The sequence below is a fragment of the Triplophysa rosa genome, linkage group LG15, assembly GCF_024868665.1.
Source record: "Triplophysa rosa linkage group LG15, Trosa_1v2, whole genome shotgun sequence".
NCBI classification, from domain to species: Eukaryota; Metazoa; Chordata; class Actinopteri; order Cypriniformes; family Nemacheilidae; genus Triplophysa; species Triplophysa rosa.
Genome location: NC_079904.1, coordinates 13,116,812 through 13,141,563, shown reverse-complemented (window position 1 = coordinate 13,141,563; position 24,752 = coordinate 13,116,812). Strand labels below are relative to the sequence as shown.

At 40.1% G+C, this 24,752-nt stretch overlaps 1 protein-coding gene across 4 annotated transcripts in view; it reads left to right on the top strand.

Annotated features, from left to right (window-relative positions):
* Nucleotides 1-409: 409 nt before the first annotated feature.
* Nucleotides 410-24,752, top strand: part of lnx1 (ligand of numb-protein X 1) — a 38,665-nt gene continuing 14,322 nt past the window's right edge. For 2 of the 4 annotated variants that reach the window (XM_057352155.1, XM_057352153.1), the window contains exons 1-2: nucleotides 410-670; nucleotides 6,143-6,658. In XM_057352155.1, the coding sequence (XP_057208138.1) occupies nucleotides 6,231-6,658 (428 nt within the window). In that variant the 5' untranslated portion in view covers nucleotides 410-670; nucleotides 6,143-6,230. Of the gene's footprint in view, nucleotides 671-6,142; nucleotides 6,659-9,956; nucleotides 10,626-24,752 lie in introns of those variants that run through there. The other 2 variants (XM_057352157.1, XM_057352156.1) reach the window with 1 other exon arrangement.

Genomic DNA, 24,752 nt, shown 5'->3' with positions numbered 1-24,752 from the left:
GACTCCCGGAAAGTGAAAATAAGCATTAGTGTAGTATTTATGGATCTTAAAGCACTTTGTTCAGGGTTATGTATGAGGATTCAGAGGCGTGTCGTAACGTGCAAGAAATGTGCGCTGTTGCTGATGTATGCATTTGCATGTGGTTTAGTGAGGAATCTTGTGATATTTAATATTGCTTGTAATATTTTTAAGTATGTTAAAAGAATGTAGCACTAAGGCTGCTTTATTACATTTATTAAGATAATATTATCGCAATGTTTAGAGCCCGCTGTTCTGTCCCATACTGTGTGGGAGTGTGTGTAAACCAGTTCCCAGCCCCACCAGAGCAGGTTGGGTCAGTTCTCATATTTACCTGCCTACCGGCTTAGCTCTGCCTCTTCTCTGTCACTTCCTGTATCAGGTGTGTGTATGTGTGCTTCAGAAGTTGGCATCCCAGAGCGTGTTTAGGTGGCCGGGGGGGCAAATGGATTAAAAAACCCACTTCGAGATCACCAGTACAACTCTCACACCATACTGGATCCCATCTAAACCCAACCATCAGGCAATTTTACACACGTGGCCACTGGGACAAAGTCCTCTTTCTTTTTCTTTTTCTTTTACTTTCCTTCACTCTCCTTTTCTCTCCCCTTCTCATTTTCTCTCTGCCGGAGAGGTTGGATTACCTGTTCAGGTAAGCGGTCTTAGTATATACTCAAAAGCATTTGCTAGTAACTTTTTCCTGTTTCTAAACACTAATGTTTGTGTGATGACCTTTGATTGGTTGACTCAGCACAGCTGTGGAGAAACTTTCTTTAGTACCTTTAGTGAGAATGTGTGTTTTTGCGTTTGTGTGATGATACATTATAGTATGTAGTATATATAGTGTAAACGTATCTACGGCATATTTTGATCAGTGTCATCTTTATCTGTGGAAATCAATTCATGTCAGCACTTTCGATCATTACTGTCTGTTTAGCCGGCAAAACTGAGAGCATCATCTTTTAGTGTGCATGCTTGAGTGTACGTAAATGTAAATAGAGGTCAACTTTGGAGATAATTTCTGCTTAAAACTTTATTGTTGGGTTGTCTTTTGTTATTTGTGGTTCTGACTGTAATCTGACATGTTGAATGAAGAATCGAACATCAATATTTACAAGTATTTTAAGTTAAACATTTTTTAGTTACAACAAGGAATCTGGTACTCTGGTTAACTAAGGGTGCGTTCATATTTGTAGTTGGGTTCTTTTTGTTATTTTGGTCCGGACCAAAAAATAACAAACTACATTTTGTCCTGGTTCGCTTAGCATTCAGACTGACATTTTAACAGCGAACCTAAAGATATCGAACCTAAAAGCTTACGTGTAAAGTCGCAACGTGATTGGACAGCTTTCATGATTTATATTTTAAAATAGAACTTATCGGACATCCAAAACAATGCTGTGTGCTGGGTTATACATGCTCAGTGTATGCCTGCCCTGCACATATGAGGGTATTTTTAGCAAGCCGGTAACTCGCGAAGACCTCATGAAGTGTTTAAAGCAGTCAAAACGGCGCCAGGAATTCCTCCGTTACATGCGAAAGCACGGATCTAATAAACACTCCTTTTATATTACCAGATCACTTGATTTTAGGGTCGTACATTGTTATCACTTCCTGTTTTTGGTTCGGTTCGATGCCTTTGGTCCGTGTTGCGTTCATATTTCAATCGAACCGCGCCAGAGTTCATTTGAAAGTGGACCGAGACCCATCTTATCGGCAGTCTAGGTCCACTTGTTTGGAGCGCCCCAGGGTTCGGGTGGCAGCGTTCACACTTACACAAATAAACCGCACTAACAGAGCAACCGATGTAGTAACATCTCAATAAGACATCCTAATAATAACTACATCTTTAATATACTTTAAATAATTTAAATTTAAAAAAAGATTTTAATATTAATTTTACTAAATCAACCTCTTCTTGACTTTAACAAAATAGATCAATTACAAGTATTGTAGCTAGATACTGCATGTCTATATTTGTTATAAAGTGTATACTGTATAAAAAGAAAAGTTATAATGAAAGGAGATTATATAACATAAAAAGATGACGTTTCCATGATATATGACAGTTAGATGTAACATCACATAGCGCAGGAGATCAGAGTCAATGAAAATATTCTGGCCGTGGACGTCAGATGATGGAGGAGAGGTGGGTTGAGAAGGAAGATGGTGTTGAGAAAGATGAGGGATTAAAGATGAGAGGAGTAGAGAAAGAGGGTTAGAGAAAGCAGAACGTTGGGGGGAGGAGAGTTATGTTCATTTACATATGAACTCTTATGTAATTCTCCACACGCTACACTGGAAGACGCTTTGGTGTGAAGTTTTGATCTTTAGTTTCCAAGCTTTTGTCCTACATAGCAGAAATATGTAGCCTCATTCTTCATATAGACTGTGTTGAGGATGATGTATTTTTAATTTTTTACAATTAATTATAATATTATTAGGGAATCCCAGGGTTGCTTTTCAAGTCCTATTACTTTTTGTTCTGGGTTTGAGCTGTACACAGTGGGCATCCAGAGTCTGAGGAATGCTGTGGAACGGACTTCTGAAACATGTCTGAACAAAGCATGGTGAAGTCAAAAACAGATCCACAGCAGCACTGATGTGTGCTGTGGATAGAAAACAGATCTCTATAGCAAAATAAAGTGAAATGAAAAAAGAGACCATTTCAAATACCATTTTTAGTTTTTCTGAATTTCCTATTTATATGTTTGTGTTTTGGTAAAATTATCAGTTTTGTTTCATTCTGTGAACTACTAACAATATTTCTCCCAAATCTTAAACAAAAATATTGTTTCTAATAGCATTTATTTGCAGAAAATGAAGACTGGAGAAACAGGTCAAAATAAAATAAAAGATGCTCTGTATATTTTCAGAACTCAAATACAGCAAAGAAAACAAGTTTATATTCACTTTTAAGCAATACAACAGTAAAATTTGTACATATATTTATGAAAAGTTTGAAAATTATTGATAAATTGATAACCTCGATTTTTATCACAGTTTTCAACTGTCTTGTTATGCTGTCAGTCTTTCACATTGCTGTTGGTTAGTCACTCCTGAGGTTTGATTTTGTTGAAATTCAACAGACACTGGACTGGAATGGCCACAATGCATCTAGAAATGCTGATTAAATGAAAATTTGAAATGGTCTCTTATTTTTTTCCGTGGCTGTATATCAAAATATACAAGGTTAGTTTAGCATCGGTGTAGTATTTATGGATCCAAACTGTATTTATGATGCCAAATGGTTCAGTCATATAATAGCATGTTAGGTACAGTGTTGGGTGTAACTAGTTACTAAGTAATTAGTTACTGTAATATAATTACTTTTCCCTTGAACAAGTAAAGTAAGGGATGACTCTAATTTTTTCTGTAATTTAATTAAAGTTACATCTGATGTAATTAAACTAAATACTTTGTGTAATATAAGTGTGTGCAATAGTGGAAATGACATCACAACAGTCTAACTGACAGTCTAACTTTAAAATATTTAATGCTTTAATGTATAATTCTCACATTTGTAATACTTTGGTCCGTTAATAATACTACTTTGTCTAGTTTTATATTATTTATTTGAATGAATTAAAAGAGCTGTTTCATGTCTATCCTTGAATCAATTCTAACCAAGGTTGATGTAGGACATAGAAAGTAATGAGTAATAAGTAATTAAATACTTTTTGGAGAGAGTAATTTGTACAGTAATCTAATTTCACTATTGAGTATGTAATTAGTAACTAGTAATTGATTACTTTTTCAGAGTAACTTACCCAACACTGGTTAGGTATCTACACAGACATTCAACACAAAGCATAAGTGCCCCACTTTACTAGTTCCCGGGTGTCAACTGTTAGTTCTCACAATGATGCTGTGAAAAGAGCAAGTGCCCTTTGGCAAAATTACAAATGACCAAAAACGTACAAAAAGAAATATGGATGTGTCAATGTGGCTGATGCGTATGTTCTACATAAAGGGGAAAAAGAGGAGACAACAGGTATGAAAAAAACAGAAAAGTAGAGTATAGTTATAGGGTAAAATGAAAAGGAAATGGGAAAATAAGTTCTATTTAGGATAAATGTATTGGCAGGTATAATAACATACAGTTCAAGCAATTGTAAGACAGTGACAATTTTAGCTGCAAGGTTACCCTGCTTTATATAAAGTCTTCTCTTTGAAATATTCTCAAGTCATACTAGGAAAATACAAGTCCATGCCAGTATGTTGTCATTAGAGCAAAAGGGTGACATACAGTACAGAATATTCAAATTCAAAAGCCTTTTCATTCAAATTGTGATAATTTGTCATTAAGTAGTTTGCATGAATTTTAAAAAGTCTCAAATCTAATATGTTTGCATACATTTTTTTTTACTTAGTTTGATGTGTGTATTTGTCTCTGGTCAAAGATCAAATAGTGCTGACACACACCAGCACACAAGACAATTTTTAACTTAAGCTTTTAGGGAAAATGCTGATTGGGCAGAACGCACAATTATTAATTTGTTAATACAAACTAGTGTGTTCCAAGTGTGTTTGTGTTTCTTTAATAGGGTTTTAAAGGATATTTTCAGTATATTAGTAAACCCACTGGATCTAAGGTCAAAAGCTGCACTGTGCATGTCATGTGTGTGTGTTTTCTTATTAACGCGCCATTGACTGACATATTATTTTCTTTTGGCCAAAGGTCACTACAAAAACAATGTAATATAGAGAGAATACGATGGGGACAGAGAAGCACAGAGAGAGAGAGAGGGGGAAATTGAAAAAGCAGTTGTTACAGTTCTATCATACTGTTTGTTTTGGGCAATTGTGTTTTTCACTAGAACTGCCTTTGAAAGTGGGAAGACAAAAGAAAATGGAAAATTCCATTTGAATGAGAGATGCAGGACAACAGTGTGTGTGTGTGTGTGTGTGTGTGTGTGTGTGCGCGTGTTTGTGCGTTCATGTTTGTATATCCCGGTGGGGACCTAAACCTGAATACACACCAACACATGGGGACTCGTGTCACCGTGGGGACCAAAATTGATCTTTAGGTTTAGGGATAGGGTTAGGGATAGGGGATAGAATATACAGTTTGTACAGTATAAAAACATTACGCCTATGGACTGTCCCCACAGGGATANGTGTGTGTGTGTGTGTGTGTGTGTGTGTGTGTGTGTGTGTGTGTGTGTGTGTGTGTGTGTGTGTGTGTGTGTGTGTGTGTGTGTAATATGACACTGTAGCATACTGTAGCCATATCGTCACTCTGAAGTATCATTAAAGAGATGATGATTTACGGAGAACGAAGGGTTGCCATGTCCTTGGGCGCTCTCCTTTATGGGTGGTTGTGTGTATGTGTAATTTCAGATCAGATTACGGGGTGGAAGAATTTAAAGGCCTTTTAAATTACTCATCAGTTCAAGGGTTTCCTCTATAAATCGATAGCAGGTGCATTAAAACTGATAAGTCATTTAAAACACACACAAAGTTGGTGAAAGACAGTGTATGTACAGTATACTGTTTGTTTAGTCTATAGATTGTCTCCAGAGAAACGGTGCACAGACAGCATTTTATTGCTGTAATAACTTGACACTCTAATTGTGTTTGTACCGACGCATGAACACATGCGATTGCGTGTGACAGAATAGGTGTGGCGATGCACTCTGATCTTATGTAAGAACCCTTTACCATTGGATTTCATTGATGAAAGTTTAAGCTTGTCTTTAAAGGAGCCATGTGGAGATTTTAGCGGCATCTAGAGGTTCAACCAACGGCTCACTACACCCCTCCCTTTCGAAGCATTGCTGTGGTTGACACAGGGCTAAGATGTCAGCGCATTTTCGCTTAACGTATTTACGAAACGCGATCTGTGGAACAGTTTGTCCCTTTAGGGCTACTGTAGAAACAACATGGCGAATTTCATGCAAGGGGACAATATTGATATTGACTGATGATATTCATTCATTAGTCAATTCAGGAGATTAAAATAGATTAAAAGCAAAGACTAATATGCAGTAAAATAAATCTCATGAGTTTCTAAACTGTGTGCATGAGTCTTTGGGCGTGTGCACCTGTCTTTCCAGCAAACAAGACACACCTATTTCCCACAAATGACTTGCCTTTCTCTTTCTGTGCTTTTCCCATACAGGTGGATGGGTCAAAACAAGCCCCTCCAACCGCAAAGAATCACTGCCTTTCTTAGTGACTCGTCAATCATCTACACCTACAATTAGGCAATGACTGATCAGGAAGAGGCGGGCGCCGTGGCGATGCCTGATTGCGGTGCCGCAGGGGGCATTCCCACCTCCCCTCCACCCGATCTATGCCACGTCTGTGGACAACGGCACCTGCAGGAGGAAAACCACGAATATACCTATAAAGAAGAAGTGGATGATGACCTAATGTGTCACATATGCCTCCAGCCATTAATACGGCCCTTGGACACACCCTGCGGTCACACCTACTGCCAGGAGTGTCTCACAAACTTCCTTTTGGAGAGTGATTTCTGTCCTGTGGATCGCACCCCATTGATGTTACAGACCTGCCGTAAGTCCAGCCTTCTGGTCCATAAACTTTTGGATAAACTGATGGTGTCCTGCCCCTTTACTGAGCACTGCACTGAAGTTATGCCGCGGGGAGAGGTGGAGGCACACATCAAGAGCAGGTGAGCAACTCGAAGGTGTATTTCATGTAAAAGTTAACAGAAATATATGAAAGAACATGAGCAACATTGGACCCATTTCTCAAAATATCTTCTTTTGTGTTACAAATTAGAAATAACTATAAATACCGTATGCATGAGAGAAACACAAGTGCACAGTTAAGGATATTTAATTGCATTCACAAATTTTTACTTGTTAGCCGCCAGTGTAATTGTGTAGTGCAACCTTACTGATGCATGAAATTTAGTCTTCATATTCTCATTGGCATTCAAAATGTGCTCTTTATTCATTATCATTCATAAAGCACTCTTCTCAGTTATTCTTTCAAATAGAAGACATGTGTGAAGCACATCACCGTCTGTGCATATATGTTTGTTTGTTTGTTTGTTTGAGAATATCCTTTTGTTCTGTACCCCTCAAGGGTTGCACCCTCAAAATGACCTTTATTTAACAGCCCGAGGTATCTTCCACCTCACTGCCTTTGGAAACTATATGCTTACTAACGCTTTTCATTGGAACACTCGCTCTCTCCATTTTCAAGACGGTCGAGTCTACTTCGTTTCCGTGGACTGCGTCTCAATCATTAGTGCTCCGCGGGCCTGAGGGCCTCTGTTTAAATTAATTGCACTTTGTTGCCCACGTTAATGGAAAGTTTCCTTCTCATTTAAAATTCCACTTACGGAAACATAATCAACTTGCCCTTTTCTCCATTCAACCAAAAAACCCCACACTTGTTTCTTTCCATTCTTGTTCCCCTCCCACATCCCTCTTATGCTGGGCTCTTGTAGGTTCTCAGATAATCTTTCTTTGTCTTTCGGTTCCTCTCCTTTGTTTCTTCAATGTGGTTAGGAAGCTGGTGTTAGTTGGGCCAGGACTGTTAGTGGGACATCATTCAGAATGGGATTCAGAACTTGAAAGACACAGGAGCTTTTGAGGACCAGCCAAAGACTCTCTCTGTGTAAGAATGGCCTTTATTGCTTTTCTGTCAGCTTGTGCTTTTTGACTTTTGACTGCATGCAAAGGCCCAAACGGCTCCTGTAGCTTCATTGTAATATGATGGGTTTAATTCCCAGTAAGCTCTCATAAATGTATACAAAATATATCTTTCATTTTTTTATTAAAAATTAAAGTGCAACACAATGCCATAGAACAGTGGTCACCAACCCTGCTCCTGGAGATCGGAGCAGGGTTGGTGACCACTGCCATAGAACATCCGAAGAACCTTTCTGTTTAACAAAAGTTTACTTGTAGTTTAAAGAGTAAATAAATAAATACAATTCTGTTATCATTTACTCCGCCTCTTGACATATCAAACCTGTATGACTTATGCAGAACACAAAAGAAGATATTTTAAAGAATGGTGGTAACCAAACAATGACGGTACCCATTGCCTTGCCTACCCATTGGTTTCGTGTCTATTCAATAGAAGTGAATAGGTACCGCTATTGTTTGGTTACACTGTAAAAAACATCATTTTACAAAATGTTACTGTTATTTTTTTTACAGATTATTGTAGCCTATGTGTTTTTGAATTACATTTGAAATTACAGAAAAAGACAGCACATTAACAAGAAAAACAGATATATATTTACGGTATATATCTGGCCCAGCTGCCGGACAATTTTAGTTTTTACAGTCTATTTTTGAAATATGGTCAAAAACCTCCAAATTACAGAAAAAGACTGCACATTTACAAGAAAACCATGTGATTTTACAGGAAAGAAATGCTTTTTTTACGGAATGTTTCTGGTGCCTCAGCTGCATGAAAACTATGATGTGAACTATCACTTTAAATGCACTTGATTTTGATGCATGTAAGCCCAAAAACTCAAAACTTTCTTTCACTATCATCTTCTCCAGATTGTGTTCGTGTCACAGCTTTTGTGGTCATGTGATGTTTTGTCATAAGGCTTCTTTTGCGCTGGTGACTCATAACAGTGTGGCACGAAGGTCTGCTGGGTTTCTTCAGCTTTCTTGGATGTTTTGATGTTGTTCTCTTTAAATGTGTGCACGCTGTTTTGTACATCATAAAGAAGTATCAAGCGTAGTGTCAGTTCTGGCAGGTCACGTGAGTCTAGCGTGCATCAGCCGATCACATCAGGTGCAGCTAATCAACTTTAACCAACAGTCATACAACACATACTAGACTGCGTCCTATTTAAGTTGCCTTTCTTTGCTCCTTATCAGCTGCGTAATCGTGTTGCACTTAAAACCCACCTCCATCCCTATCTCCTCAATATCTGCCTGTATCTGTCGGATCATTTTAATTTACATATGCATTTATGCATTTGGCAGACGCTTTTATCCAAAGCGACTTACATTGCATTGTTTTATACATTTGTTTCTGACTATGCGCAATCCCTTGGGATGAGTGGGATCGAACCCATGACCTTGGCATTGCTAGTGCCATGCTCTAACCACTGAGCCACAGGAAATTTAATCCTGTCACGCATCATGAACTGTTCTGGTTCCCCAGGTGGGGGGACATGTATTGCTGCGCTCCTACTCTGTCCATGCAAGGCTGCATGGACAGGTGGAGAGTTTGCCCAGAACATTTTTATTCCACCAACCTAAAATATTGCTATTGTTTAAATATGTAATGACAGTGGTCCTGACAGAATTGTATTCTGCATGTTGTCATTGCAGTGAAGCATGTCTAGATGCACTTTGTTTGTCAGCGTGCGCAACCTTGTGCTTGTGTTGGCATAGATTGCTGTATAGACTTCCCAATCATGGTTTTAATAAAGAGGAGAAGATGGAATGAACTGCCTCACACCGTGTCAGATGCGGCGCAATGCGATGCAATGCAATAAAAGACAATAGAACGCATTAGAACCCATTATAATTGAAAATTTTGTCCACACTGGATGGGGCGCGGTGCATTTTGTCCAGTATAGAGACACGGTGTTAGGCTGTCCTTGGCCTCTCTAAAGCGCATAAAGTATTGACAATCAACGCTATACTATAGACAGATCATATAAGTATTAAAACTGCTGTGGAATTAAACACAAATTTTGTCTGCCCATCCCTCTGTCTGTCTGCCTATATCAGTACTTTATTTCCCACAAGTCTATCCCCCCACTCCCTATACACACATAAACACACACACCCCTCTGCATGGCTGAATGAACCGTTAATCCACACAGAGGGGTGGTCTTTGTCACACGCTCCAGTGTCAAGCCAAGAGGGGCAATGATAGATGGATCACCCAAGCCCATATCCCCCCTCTCTCCCGTCTCAAATGGTTTCCTCCATCTCTCTCTCTTTCTGTACAGCATGCTGCAGTATAAGTCAGAAGCTGTGTTGCCACTCACACATAGTCTCTCTCCATCTCTCTCGCAGTCGCAGCAGCGTGTGGGCTCATGAGCGTAAATCCTCTTATTCTTGGACGATGCCCAGGAAAGATTAGACTGCAACGCGAACATCGCACCCGACTGGCGTGCCAGCCAACGGCGCCGTCCGCTTCCTCTTCTCCTTCTTCTACCTCACAACTCTCTTTCTTCTCTGCCTCGGTGGTGCACCTGTTCCAGTCTCCGCTCCTGCCTGCTCTTTTTGTTTCTTTCTTCATCCTGCGCTCTGCTCGTCTCCGTTGGCAGCGCTCCCAGTCCTGCCTCTGCTGCTGATCTTTGTGCTGCTGAGATGACCGGGCTAGAAGCCTGAGGGAGGCAAGGAGAGAGAAAAGAAACGTGGAGACGCCGAGAAACAAAACAAAACAGAAGAATAGCTTCTTTACTTGAGGGGAAGGAGGGAGGGGGGTTGGTACTGTTGTAGAGGAGAAGGAAGTGACAGAGAGGGATAGGAAAGACTGCATCCAGCCCAGGGAAAGAGAGGCAGAGAGAAAGAGAGAGAAGCTTGGGAGCCCTGGAGAGACGGGGTCATGAAGGCTTTGCTACTCTTGGTTCTGCCCTGGCTTAGTCCAGCAAACTACACAGATAATGTGGGCAACCTGCACATCCTCTACTCAGAACTGTGAGTAACACACACATCGGCTCACCGCAGTGTGTCCGTGTGTGGTGTGTGTGTGTGTGTCCTGTGCGAGTTAGAGCCATTCTCACGGTGAAGTCATACTGTACCCCCATCCTGTCCCGCACTGCAATGTGTGCAGCTGCTGGTGTGTGTGTATATGTTTGTGTATAAGTGTGTGTGTCCATACATCATTCTCAATGAACTGGATAAATCCGAAATCATCAGTCTTTATCACTTGACAACTCTCTGTCTATAAATATCTGTGTGTGTGTATGCAGTGCGTTTGTGTGCTTTTGTTGTCTGGAAGACGTTTCATTGGCGGGATGTTTTGAAAGGAAGGACGCTTGATGTTATGGTTTTGTTGCAATGGTTGTGTAGCATTGGATAATGGTTAGGTGTTGTGAAACAGGTTTTGTTTTGATCCGACCAAACAGTGAGGGATACTGCAGCACGGCGGAGACGGGCTTGCGTGTGTGTTTACACAAGTGTATTTTCGCATCAAATAGTTAGGTAAACTTAATATTTTATAGGCGTTTTATTTACATTTTGTGTTTTATTTGATTACCTATATCACATATTAGTCAGCTATAGAATTAAATATTGCAAATTCTGTGTGTATATCTTTTATTGATATCCTGATCTATACCAAATGTATATATGTTTGGGTGCATGTGTGTACATAACACACACACTCATGACTCAACGCCATTCAGAATAACCGAACGCAGTTCCTCAAACCCCTACCCACTGCATATTCATTCACTCTTAGACTCGCACGCCACATTAAAACATCCAAGCTGAGCTCTTCTCTTCTCAAAGTCAACAACAAAGAGAAATGCCGACTCTCACGCTGCAATAAACACGCAGTCATTACCGACGTTAAAAGCATCACATGCACGCTGCACTATTGAAAATCTTCTGCATTCACAGAGCTTGTGTGTGTTTGGGTGAAAGCTAGTTCTATTGATCCTGGGACTTTGGCAGAAACACAATTGTGCCGCGTAAGTGTGTGTGAAAGCCTCAGTGTAGTACAATAGACCGCATCACAAATCCTCTCTTGAGTCTAGACTACACACAAACCCACATACACACATGAACTGGTGTAAACAGTGTGCAAAATAAACCAAGGAGGTTTACAGGGGAAGAGGACGCTGAGGTGTCTTCAGAGTGGAGATGAGGAGGGAGGATGTGAATGGTGAGGAGACACAGACAGATAAGGTCATTTCCTGGACCATCTGTCTGTGGGTTTATTTGGCAGAAAACAGGCTCTTTCTCTCTTCTTTCTTACCGTGTGTGGATGTGGGTCAGCGTGTGAGTCATGTTTATATGATTTATGTGTTTGTGTATGTGTAAACAAGAGCACTGAGAATGGAGAAAAAGAGAATGGATGGGAATGATGCGATGTGTGTCTGTTTTGTGATTGGCTGGCTGAGGCATGGTTGCACGGTTGTTTATCTTCATCTTCTGTAATGACAGAAACCTTCTATTCTCATCTCGCCTCCTCTCTCTCTTACACACACTCGCTTTCTTTTTTTGGACAGTTGTCTTTTTCTTTGCCCAAAATGTCTCTCTTCATTTTTTTATATATCAATATCTAATCCTTTTGAATTTGTCCATGTCTGTGAGTTACCGCAACAGTGGATTTACTTACTAAAGATGTCTCTGTGGTACTCGGCTGGACATTTACTCATGGACGTGTAATAGTGATGCATATCTTACCGTACTCGACCTGCTATCAATTACACGCATCAGATTATAGATATTGAGTCAAACAGCTTTATTCATTAAACTATGTCTGTCATTTCACAGAAATTTTGATGTGTGAGTTTTTGTGCATGTATATGGATCACCTTCCAGTTGGTTAAACCTTGTTTTAACGCAGTGGTTAATTGACAGGTGAGTAGCTGGTCCTTCGATGCTGTCCTGGGACACTTCAAATTAAATTAACCTGAAATGACAGCAAATGCAGTTTGTTCACATGAATTTTTAACTACCTCAAATGAGGTTTGCATTATCAGGTGACAAAACGTTTTGGATCCCTTTTATACCTACATTTAGCGCTGTCCAATTGTGGTTGGATAATCCAAAATGGATGTTGATATACCAGGTGTGAACACCATCTTTGCATCAGCGTATTGTGTGTGTGTTAAAAGCTTTGATTCGTTTTGCTTCCATCCTGCCAGCAATGATATCCTGACTGCTTGATCTCTGCTGATGCTGCCCTTGTCCCTTTAACAACACACACACACATAGTCTCTCTCTCTCTCTCTCTCTCTCTCTCTCTCTCTCTCTCTCTCTCTCTCTCTCTCCTCTCTCTCTCTCTCTCTCTCTCTCTCTCTCTCTCTCTCTCTCTCTCTCTCTCTCTCTCTCTCTCTCTCTCTCTCTCTCTCTCTCTCTCGCTCGCTTACGGTCTCTCATTCCCTCTCTCTCTCATATGCTTTGAGATGGTTAATTAGACTTCGAATTAAACATCAATCTATTTGCACTGTTGCTGATATTATTGTTTATGCAGATGCGTGCGCGAGTGTGTTTTCAGGTGTGCAATACCTGATAACCATTATCAATAACTCGTGTTCTGCTGAGATGAACCACTATTACGAGAAATGTGTTTTGTAATGTTTGAGAAATGTAACCTACAATGAGACAACCTGTGAGCATGTGACTTTTTGTGTTTTTATACCTGGGGTCTCTGAGACCACAAGCATAAATAGGCCTAGTGAAAACTGATACAAGTTTAAAGGAGCACTGTGGAGATTTTAGCAGCATCTAGCGGTCAGGTTGCGAATTGCAACCAACGGCTCACTCCACCGCTCCCTTTTGAAGCACTACGGTGGCTGACACAGAACTAAGATGTAGTCACATTTTCGCTTCTCTCCCGAATGAGATAACGTATTTACGAAATGCGCTCTGTAGAGCAGTTTGTCCGTTTAGGGCTGCTGTAGAAACAACATGGCGAAGTCATGTAAGGGGACCTGTGGTGTATGTAGATAGAAATAGCTCATTCTAAGGTCATAAAAACATAACGCTTCATTCTGTAAGGTCTTTATACACCTCTGAACACATAGTTGTGTGTATTGCATTTCTGTCAATAGATCCTCCAAAAGATTACACATTGGACCTGTAAAGAATTACGTTTTTTAAGCTTTTAAAATGGCCTTGGGAGCTCCAGCATGTTTTGCTTCCGAGGGTGTAACTTGTTTATTGTATAGTTGTACAGGTATGCTGACATCTTTCAGGTTTATGTGGTGTTGGATATGCCTGAACATGCTGTATCAGGTGGTCTGTCAGGAAAATACGACTTACATGTAGACGCGTTTGCACACAGTGATGTGTCTCACATTTGACACTTTTTAACCACAAGGGGTGTGATGGACCTCTGCTATCATTATTGTGATGTCAGGTTACCCACGGCAACAGAGCGTGTGAAAGTCTTAAACTGTACTTTAGAGGTAGGACATCACACTTCTCCAGGGCTCGTCTTAATGTCTCCAGCTCTCAGACAGTATTGTCGGGCTGAAAACAGGTATTTATGTGAGGATATATCTGATGCAATGATTCATGGGTTGCGATGGCTGACTGGTCGATTAGTGAGATTTTCTTTAGAAATGTTTAGTGCAGTTTGACTGTTGGACAAGGTTAATGGTAAAACCCTTTCTGAGAAGTTGTGTTTTTTTTATTTCAAAACCCTATGAAGCACCACGGCAGATGCAGACAAGCAACTTTGGCTGTTGCATCCTGACTCACACAGTTTATTGAACGCCGCAAGCATTGCGTTTCGCAGCCATGTCAGGTGAAAAACACATTTTGAGACCCCATTCCAACTGTTGAACACAATATTTAACATAAACGCTCTATAAAATCTGATCAATGGCAAGTGAACCCAAAACCAGCTTAATTCAGGGCTTCTTTTAATCGACTGGGCTGTTCAGGTAGGCCAATAATCTAAGGTCTCATTGTGTGATTTTGATGATGAAATTTGGGGGTGGGGTTATTGAGTTATTGAATCTGCATACGTGCACTTGTGTGTGTTGGGATGATACCTCTGGTCAGACAGCAGCGTGTCGTCATCAGAGTGACGTGGTCGTAGTGAAAAAATGAGGCCATAGCTGAGGGCCTGCGTGTTGCCGTGGTGACCTTATTTTCATGCATAGTGCGCGGATGACCGATGAACATGCTTGAGTAGCTTGTCCTCCGGCTCATTCAGTGACCGCATAACCCATCTAATTCTCTATGCCAAGAATTACAACACTCTGTATGGAGAGAAGCAAAGAATTGTGGGATGTTTCCACACACATTTATTCTTTATATTAGATTATTGTTATTAAGTACATTATATATTTTATCAGTGGGACTTAAAGGGATAGTTCACCCAAAAATTAAAACCCTGCCATCATTTATTCACCCTCATGTCGTCAACCTGTATATGACTCTCTCTTCTGCTGAACACAAAAGAAGATATTCTGAGAAATGTCTCAGTGGTTCTGTGACCATACAGTGGAAGTCAATGGGGGCCACTGTTGTTTGGTTACCAACGTTCTTCAAAATATCTTCTTTTGTGTTCTGCAGAAGAAAGAAAGTCACACAGGTTTGAAGCGACATGAGGATGAGTAAGTGATGAAAGAATATTCATTGTTAGGTGAATAATCCCCCAACAATTTTAGCACCACGCTCCAGTTCATTCAAAAGCCAATATAAGATGTCAGTTTGTCCTCGCAGAGTAAAACACTATACCATCTCTAAGCACTTTAACCGGAGCGCAAGACTCCAACAGATCGCTGCATATTCCAGCCCGAGTGTCTTTTCTGCAGTTTCTCTGCAGTTACTCTGCATCCTCTCGCCTTCCTCATCAGGTTAATGATGATGAGGAGCAGCAAGAGCAAAAACGTTGTTGCTAATTCGACACTTTAGCTGCGTCTAAGACAGGGAGTTGGCAAAGATCTTTTCCCAGCTCAGCACCTGAGCTAAGGGCTGGATCTGCACCTGAACTGGCTGCTCAGTCACTGCATCCTTGGAGAGAACAAAAAAGTTTAACCTACAGCATATGGGAAAGGAACAGCAAAGGAGAACATTTTCCCACTACACTACAGTATTTGAATAAAGAAAGCATCATGTCAACTTCAGCTGTGGATCAAATATAGACATGTGAAAGGACGATCTTAGCCTACAAGGTTGAATTTTTTAAAGTTGCAATGAAAACCCAATTGGCTCTAAAATCTGTGATCTACATTTTGCTCCGCTCAGTTGGAATGGGCATGATGCCTTCGTAGCAGCATAACCAAGATGTTGGACTACTCTGTTGGAAGACATATGTAAGATTTCTGGAAAACTAGGCCATGCAGAGCTGCTCAAGTGAAGATAAAGTGTGCATAAACACATACGCGCACACATACACAGACACACACTTCTGAGTAAGTATATCTTATATATATTTTAAACCTCCAGCCGTCATTTTTATGCATGCATGCACACACTGAGATGCGCACACACACCTCACGCACATCCACTGGGAACTAAAGCATGTTACCTTTATAATTCATTTACACAGGTTTGTCACTGCCGTCCTTGGCTAGCTGAGACTGAATCTGTGTAGCCGCACAATAGCACAGCACATGACTGGATAACATGCAGAGGTCAAACTGTGAGTCTAAGAGCTTTTGTGCATCAAATGTATGTTTTGTGCACACCTGAGTCTGGGTCAGTTGTATCTAACACCGCACCTTATTTTCTTGTGCTGCCACACTAAAGAACTAAAGCAGATCACTGCCCCGAATCCAGAGAGATAGAGAGAGATAAAGTCAATGCGGTGGCTCGGTTGGGGGTGGGGGGCTGCTGGTGGGGGGGGGGGGGGGGGGGGTGACCAGAAAAGGGCTGGTGGGGGGGGGGGGTAGAGGGATGAACATAAATATGCTGCTGTCTTCATCCTGCTGGTCTCATCAGAGAGAAAAAGAGAACGAGAGAAATAGGGGGAGGAGTGTGAAAAAGTATAGAAGGAAGATATAAATAAACAAGAAAAGAGAAGGGGGTGTATCACAGCAAAATAAATAAATAACTGGGAGAAAGAGAGACGGTGGAGAGACCTAGAGACCTGCACTACTGTCCTTGCAGGCTGCCAATGTGACGTCATTGGTTGGCTGAGTGGGTCACATGATAATGTTTCATAAGAAGGGGGTAGAATACTGGGAACCTGTTTACAGTGTCAATGTGTGTGTGTTTAGTATCCAAATAAGTGATGTCAGCGTTCACGTGGAGGGTTTTTTATCCGTGTTATTGTTTGTATTTTTAATACAAGAGTCAGCTCAGCTCCACTGGTGTGACTATATTTTCACTTCTGTATTAATTCATTCTCTAATTCTGAACCGTTCAAATCAAATATTTTTCTTGGTGTTTCTATGTACAGTAGCAATGTACAGTATCGGTGGATGCAATAAATCATGCAATCAGCAATCAATCTCAATGACATGTCCCCAGTTGTCCTGTTTCCTGCGCGTCAGTATTTAAAGTGAGAGTTCACCCAAAAATGAAAATTCTGTCATCATTTACTCACCCTCTAGTCATTTTAAACCTGTATGACTTTCTTTCTTCTGCAGAACCCAAAAGTAGATATTTTGAAGAATGTCGTAATCGGCACGCATTCACTTGCATTGGTTTTGTGTCCATACAATAGAAGTGAATGGGTGCTGAAGCACAAAATATCTTCTTTTGTCTTCTGCGAAAGAATGAAGGTCATATAGGTTTGAAGTGACAAGAGTCACTTCGTAGAGTAAATGATGACAGCATTTTTATTTTTGGGGTAGATGACAGAGAAAGTTCTGGCATGAAATTCTAGATGGCGCAGTCCTAAAGTGTAAACCAATCTGACATAATAATTTAATACTAAACGGCGCTGCCGAATGGTTCCTTCCATATCAGCAGCCAATGAGCTCGCTGCTCTACGTTTAAATCTTGGCTAGTGATTGTTGTAGCAGTGCAGCGCGTTTTCAGAAACCCTCCTCCTTCCCCAGCTCCACCTGTATAGATCTGTTATAAGGTGATCATGTAAGCTATGCGGGGTTTATTCATATATGTTATACAGTATGTGCAGCAGCAGCAGCAGCAGCATTCCTTATATGCACACAGCAGCATGTTGTGGATGTATTGGCAGTAGTAAGTCTTCGTACTTTCTCCGCCACAGCAGCAGCGTAGCAGATCTATTCCGCCTAGACCTAATACATTTATATGTCATGCACACTACCATGCTAAACCCTCCGAGCGTTGTCATGACAGAACTATGCCTTTAATATCTTCCTCCTATTCGAGCATAAATTGCAGAGATAAATACTGTGACCCCCTGACTGAAAATGCATATTTAATATAAAATGATTAGAAGCTGTCAAGTTGTTTTATTTTGAGTTCAATAGTCACCAAGGTTATGAAAGTATACCATGTACTGTGCAGGGATTTAAAAATGCTTCTCAAGGATGAGTTTACCTTCCCTCTCTCTTTCTCTGGTCTTGCTCTCTCTCTCAAAGAGTTTGCTGTGAGTTTCTACAGTAATCCTCCAGGCGGTGAATTACTTGACAGAATACGTCACCACTCCAAAAGATCCACAGAGAATATTTGTGTCTCTGTCTCCCTCCTTCTGGTCTTTCGCTCCCTAAGATTATTACTTTTCTTAATCCCGTCATATCTTCCTCCTCCTGCACCGATGCTCTAACATCAGATTAAGCAAAAATAAGTAGAAAGACACCACCTTTAAGTTAAACAAATTAAACATGTCAGACTAATTCAAGAGATCAGACGCATCCAATATCAACACTTTCCCATAATGCATTTCTCTTCTATGAGGAAGCGGAATACAGTTTGACGAGAGGAGGCATTAGGCTTATTCCGTATTCCACACACTCAAACTATCACATCCACTATATCAGATGTGAGGCGGGTGCAGGCTGGGATAAACACAATATCCTGCAGTGCTCTGAGATTTCAGATGTCAATCGGAACTGAATGTGCTGCAGTTTTGTCAGAAATGCATTTTGTGCTGGTGCAGCGTTGCGTTGAAATCCTGTCTGTCGAACAACTAAAGTCTCTGGCTTGAAAATGCAAAACCTTTTTAAATGCTGCAGTGTGTGTGTATGCCATAGCCACTTAGCCATGATCGCATGCAGTGATGCTGTGATTTAGTATCTCTTGATCTCTATGTCCCCCGTGGTTTAACAATGAGCTATGATGGTGACAACTGTCCTTCTCTCCTGTGAGGTGTTTGTGTGTGTATATCAGTCGTACGTTTAGCTATGATTATCCGGCTGCCTGGTTGTGGATTAACAGGTGGCTATAGGGGATTCAGCGGGGATGGATTGAGAGTACTGCACATGTTATGATACTTCTGCTGTCTGTAAAATTAACACACTTGAACATGTATACAGTATGCAGTGAGGAATGGGTTGTAGTATTTGACAGCACAGCACAATAATGTTAATAACTTTAGCATTAACGTTGCATTAAAAGTACAATATCCTAAGGTTGCATTCGTTAACATTAGTTAAAGGGATAGTTCACCTAAAAATTAAAATTCCTTCATGATTTACTCACTCTCAGATTGTTTCTAGGTTCTGCTAAACACAGAGATGATGTCAAGGAAGAATGTCAGTAACCAAACAGATCTCATCCCCCATTGATTCCCATAGTATTTATTTTCCCTACTATTGCAGTAAATGCAGGATGAGATCTGTTTAAAAGGTTTTAAGGTGCTTAAAAGGTTCTTCACAGCGATGCCATGAGAAGCATTTAGATTCGCTTAATAGGACTAGGTGTTATAATCCCACTATTTCCGCCCAGTTTAATTGCCCAATAGGACATTTTCCACGCCTTATGCATGACAGGGGTAGCATTCAAGACTATAGGGGAAAGGAGGTCCGAGGTTTCACTGGGTTCGTCTGGTAGGCATCCTCTGTGTTTGGGGGATGTATGATTATAGAAATACATAGCATATTTATACTTACCTTTCCTTGCTATTATCAGAGAGACATCTCATGAGTTGTGTGTCCGATCCCACTGTCATCACATCCATTATCCTGGGTGAAAGATGCCTTTTGGTGAGGTGCTGGTGATAACGCCCTTTGTATGGTTCCTGACAATGCGACACATCGTCAGTTGTGCACCTCAGCCTCATTGGGTGTTTCGGCCCTTCATCACAAGACACCGCAGGTTGATCAGACCTGGGTGTGTGTCGCATTCAGTCAAAGGTTCTTTAAAGAAAGAAAGTTTCTACACCGGACACGACCGGCTTGATGTGACACAATATACAGCTTTTCCTTTATGGGTTTGTATTTGTTATGAGTCGCGCATCCGCTGTGGACAATTATCATTGGTTTTATTGCCTTTTGTCGTGTACTCAAATGAGGATTACTAAGTTGAAACAAGTTTAAAATGTGTACTCCATTTAGCGTACGTGTCCAAGATGTACAGTAGCCAACGGAATATAAATTCATTCTTTATGAAGAGAACTGGAACACAGTATCCTCTCTCATTTTGGTCATTATGAGGTCCAGTTGGACCATGGCCCACATCTTCACTGTCAGACACAATCAAAACCACAAAAAGTCATGCAGAGCAAGAGAGAGGATTGATTTTGGCTAGCATAGAATAAAGGTGCAGATTCATCAAAAATCTGCACTGCAGTTTGAGAACAGCTGTCAAAAATGTTGATTGTGGTGCTGGTTTGACACTAAAACCTTATTGATGTACAATCCACATTATAAACAAATGTAATTTTAAGCTGCATGGAAGGTTAAGATTGGCAGTAAATAAAATTCAGGAAACGTTTATCTTTAAGTGTAGTACATAAGTTATTTGAACTTTGTGTACAAAAGATTCACGTGAATATCATTTAAACAGATTCTTTGGATGACGTAGGATTCATTTGGATTCATTGGAGATGCACGTGAAGAATACAGAGGTCAATGAACAAATTAAAGGATTGACACATGGGGGGAGCGAGATGGAAAAGTGCACGAGAGTTGTTAATCTCTGTCTGTTGCTCTATGCCCTGCTGCCCGTCCATATGGTTACATGTATGTGTCTGTGAGAGAGAGCAAAAAATGGAAGAGGAAATTGGGGGCAAGGTGAATGACACATGCCAACATTCATATAACAGGATGGTTTGATTAAACAACAACCTGGATCTGTGTTATTGTGGCTGAAGGTTTTATCTGTGGTTTTAGATTTTCAGTCTGTCAGGAGAACAAAGACATGGCTTATGGCTTCAGACAACAGATTGCTGCTTTATCTTAACCAGGAAAGCCTATTTTAATTAACATCTGCCTAAGCCCCTTAACGAAGGAACAAACAAGACCATTGTGTCCGATCTTTGCTTTGTCTGTCTATCTGTAGATTTTTTTTCTCCTTAAACATACAGTATATAAAACTATACTGGAAACAAACCAGAAGTAAATCAATCTTACTTAAGCCAACAGCACACTGAGAAAAGCAAACCATACGTACTGTACATTTACATTTACGCATTCGGCAGACGCTTTTATCCAAAGTGACATACGTTGCATTGTACTATACATTTCTTTCTGACTATATGCGATGCCCTGGGATCAAACCCATGACCTTGGCGTTGCTAGCACCATGCTCTAACCACTGAGCCACAGGAAAGCTTTAATTTAATTGAAGATAACCATTATACAGTAATAACCATCTCAATACTTTACTTTCCTTCTCTAGCGTCTTTTGCAGCCTTGTAGAATAAAAATTGACATTCATTAGCTGAACACCTAATGCAGGAACATCATGACTTTATAATGAAAGCCTTTCAGACATCTCTTATAGACAAGAATCAATGGGGAAATATGCATGCTGAAGTGAACTAGCACTGTCCCATCTCGGATGGTTTGTCTCTATGGAACCCCTTTGTTATGTAATATAAGGAGATGATGTTTTACTCTCAGGTAATCACTGTGATTGCTTTAGATGTTACACTGCCCAAGAGAAGAGGGCAAGAGTGCCTGCCATTATTTGCTATACAGTTCTGACAAGTTAGCTGTAAATTACTCTGCATTTACATTTATTCATCTGGAAGATGCTTTTATCCAAAGCGACTTACAAGTAGGAGAGCATATAAACATTTTGTCAACACACTAAACAGTACTGTTACTAATCTGTTTACCTGTCTGTCTGTCTGTCTGTCTCTATCCATCTATCTGTCTGTCTTAGAGTTGTTTTTATAGTTGTGTTTTCAATTTTGTTCGAGTTGTATTACTATTTTAAATGAGCTTTTATTTAACATTTTTATTTTTTGTTCATTTTAGTTTCATTTTTAGCTATTTTGTTTTGTGCTTTTGACATTTTATTATTTGTTTGTTTATTTTTTTAAGTTATAATATAATATGAATTTATTTTATTTTTAGTTTCGTTTTTATTCATTTTATTCGTTTATTTTATTGCCCCATCTTAAACATATTGTCGCTGTCGGGGTGAATCCTCGCATCTCCAAAACCATTATTTTTCAGGAAATTAAAAAAACTGCATATTTTTTGAGTTATTAAACATTGTATCGTTAAAGTTGGTATTATACCTTATATTGCTATCATATACTGTTGTGTACCAACATTAAGACAACATTTCCCCAAAACCATGTTTAATCGGAGATACAAGGTTTATGACTTGGGAGCAGTGAGATACGAGATTACGCTGTCATTGATAAGAATGGTACGGACACAGACGTCGCTGCTGCCAGCAGTGTTCATCAAAGTCTGCGGTCGCGTTGAGCCTTTTGACAAGAGACGAGGCTTTAAGAGCTAATGAAAGCTAATGATTGTGGTTACATACATCTTCCTAAACTCTATTTTAAACGTTAGAGCTATGAGTGATGCAATACCAAAATAAAACGTTAAACAGGCTGTCTAATATAGGCGGAAATTAATCTGCACGCAAATAAAGTCGGCGGTCGCGTTGAGCCTCTTGACAAGAGAAAAGGCTTCAATAGTTAACCAAAGCTAACGACTGTGGTTACATACATCTTCCTAAACTCTATTTTAAAGGTTTAAGAACTATAAGTGATGTAATACAAAAAACGATGAGCTGACTAGGCTGTCTAATAGGCGGAAATTAGCTGAATCTGCTCGCAAATTTACCTTCGTGGCTCACGGGCTTCCTTCTGCACCGAAGCATTACAGCTATCGATTTTTAACAAAACGGACCTACTCAAATGTATCTAACCTAACTATTTTCACTCGTTATTGTCTAAAAAACTTTTAATCGGGAGACGTAATGCCGAGAGGCTCCCGCGGAGTGAAGGAGAGGTGGAGTTACGAGACTTCTCAGACAGTTGAAGTGTCCAATGGAGTTAAGAGATTTGCTCTCAAGTTATTTTCAACACTTTAGATTGGTTAATAATTTGTAAAAATAACAGACCCACATGGGGACTGACCAATAGCATCGATTTGTGAAAAAATATGAAATTGACCAAATTTGGACATATGAGGTTTCCGCCCGACATCGACGATATTGCAGTTTGTTCTTGTGTCAATATTTTTCATATTTGTTTATTTTAAGTTTATTTAGGCCAATTTTTCATTTTGTTTCTATAGTTTTAATAAACTAATAACCTTTGTCTGTATGTATGTATGTCTGTCTGTCTTACAAGTTGCATGCCCGTATGTCCATCTGTCTATTTATCTATACGTCTGTCTGTAATAATATGTACGTCTGTCTGTAATAAATTGGTCTGTCTGTGTGTGCGTGCAGGGGCGCAACTGCACATTTTCAGAGGGGTATACAAGATCAGTATTGGCGCCCCCATTATCTTATTTTTTAATTTTATTTAAAAAAATGTTAAATAATATTTTGGCACAATTGCGCCCCCCCTTGTTCGGCGCCCCTATGCACCGCATATACTGCATACCCCATTTTTGTGCCACTGTGTGTGCGTGTGTGTGTGTGTGTGTGTGTGTGTGTGCGTGCGTGCGTGCGTGCGTGCGTGCGTGCGTGTGTGTGTGTGCGTGCGTGTGGGAAGGGTAAACCCTATGGTATGGGGACAAAATGTCCCCACAAAGATGGCAATATCCAAAATCCTTGTCCTTTGTCCCCATGAGGAAACAAGCTTATAAATCATACAGAATTAACTTTTTTGAAAATTTAAAAGAGCAGGGAGTTTTTTGTGATTGTTAGGGTTAGGGAATATGATATACAGTTTGTACAGTATAAAAACCATTGCGTCTATGGAATGTCCCCATAAAACATGGAAACCCAACGTGCGTGTGTGTCTATCTGTCTGTCTGTCCATCTGTCTATTTATCTATATGTCTGTCTGTCTATCTGTCCATATGTTCGTCCGTCTGTCTGTCTGCCTGTCCATATGTACATCTGTCTGTCTGTATGTATGTCTATCTATCTATATGTCTTCTCTGTCTGTCCCTATGTCCATCTGTCTATCTGTCCATATGTACGTCTGTCTGTCTTTAATAACCTTGGTCTGTCTGTATGTAATGTACGTCTCTCTGTCTGTACATCTATCTATCTATCTATCTATCTATCTATCTATCTATCTATCTATCTATCTATCTATCTATCTATCTATCTATCTATCTATCTATCTATCTATCATCTATCTATCTATCTATCTATCTATCTATCTATCTATCTATCTATCTATCTATCTATCTGTCTATATGTCTGTCTTCACTTCTACCTGCATGTCTATCTATACATCTGTCTGTATGTGCGCCTATCTATCTGTCTGTCTGTGTAATTTTTCGATTGTATTGGCCCAGCGGACGGTTGTGTGATTAAGCTGTGTTGGATCGTATTCAATACTGGGGTTAGGTGGGGTTATACGTGAGTGGCGTTTTCCATCACAGAAACTCCGAAGGCGTAATTTCATATCATCGACCGGTGCAAAGTTATTGCCTTTCTTCAAGTTCCCAACAGGATTTTATGTCTTTCACCAGCCGTGTAACGGAACCGGAGAGAAAGCAGCCTTTGTTCTCTTAGGACCGTTATTGAGTTTGCACACCTGAGGTACTCCGATCAGTGCTCAGCAGTAAGTGAGATATACGGCCGTTGTCAATCCGAAGCCCTTTTTCTCTTTCTCGCCCTCTCTGGTATGGGGTGTGACAGGCATAAATACTGAGACAAAATGCTTTATTT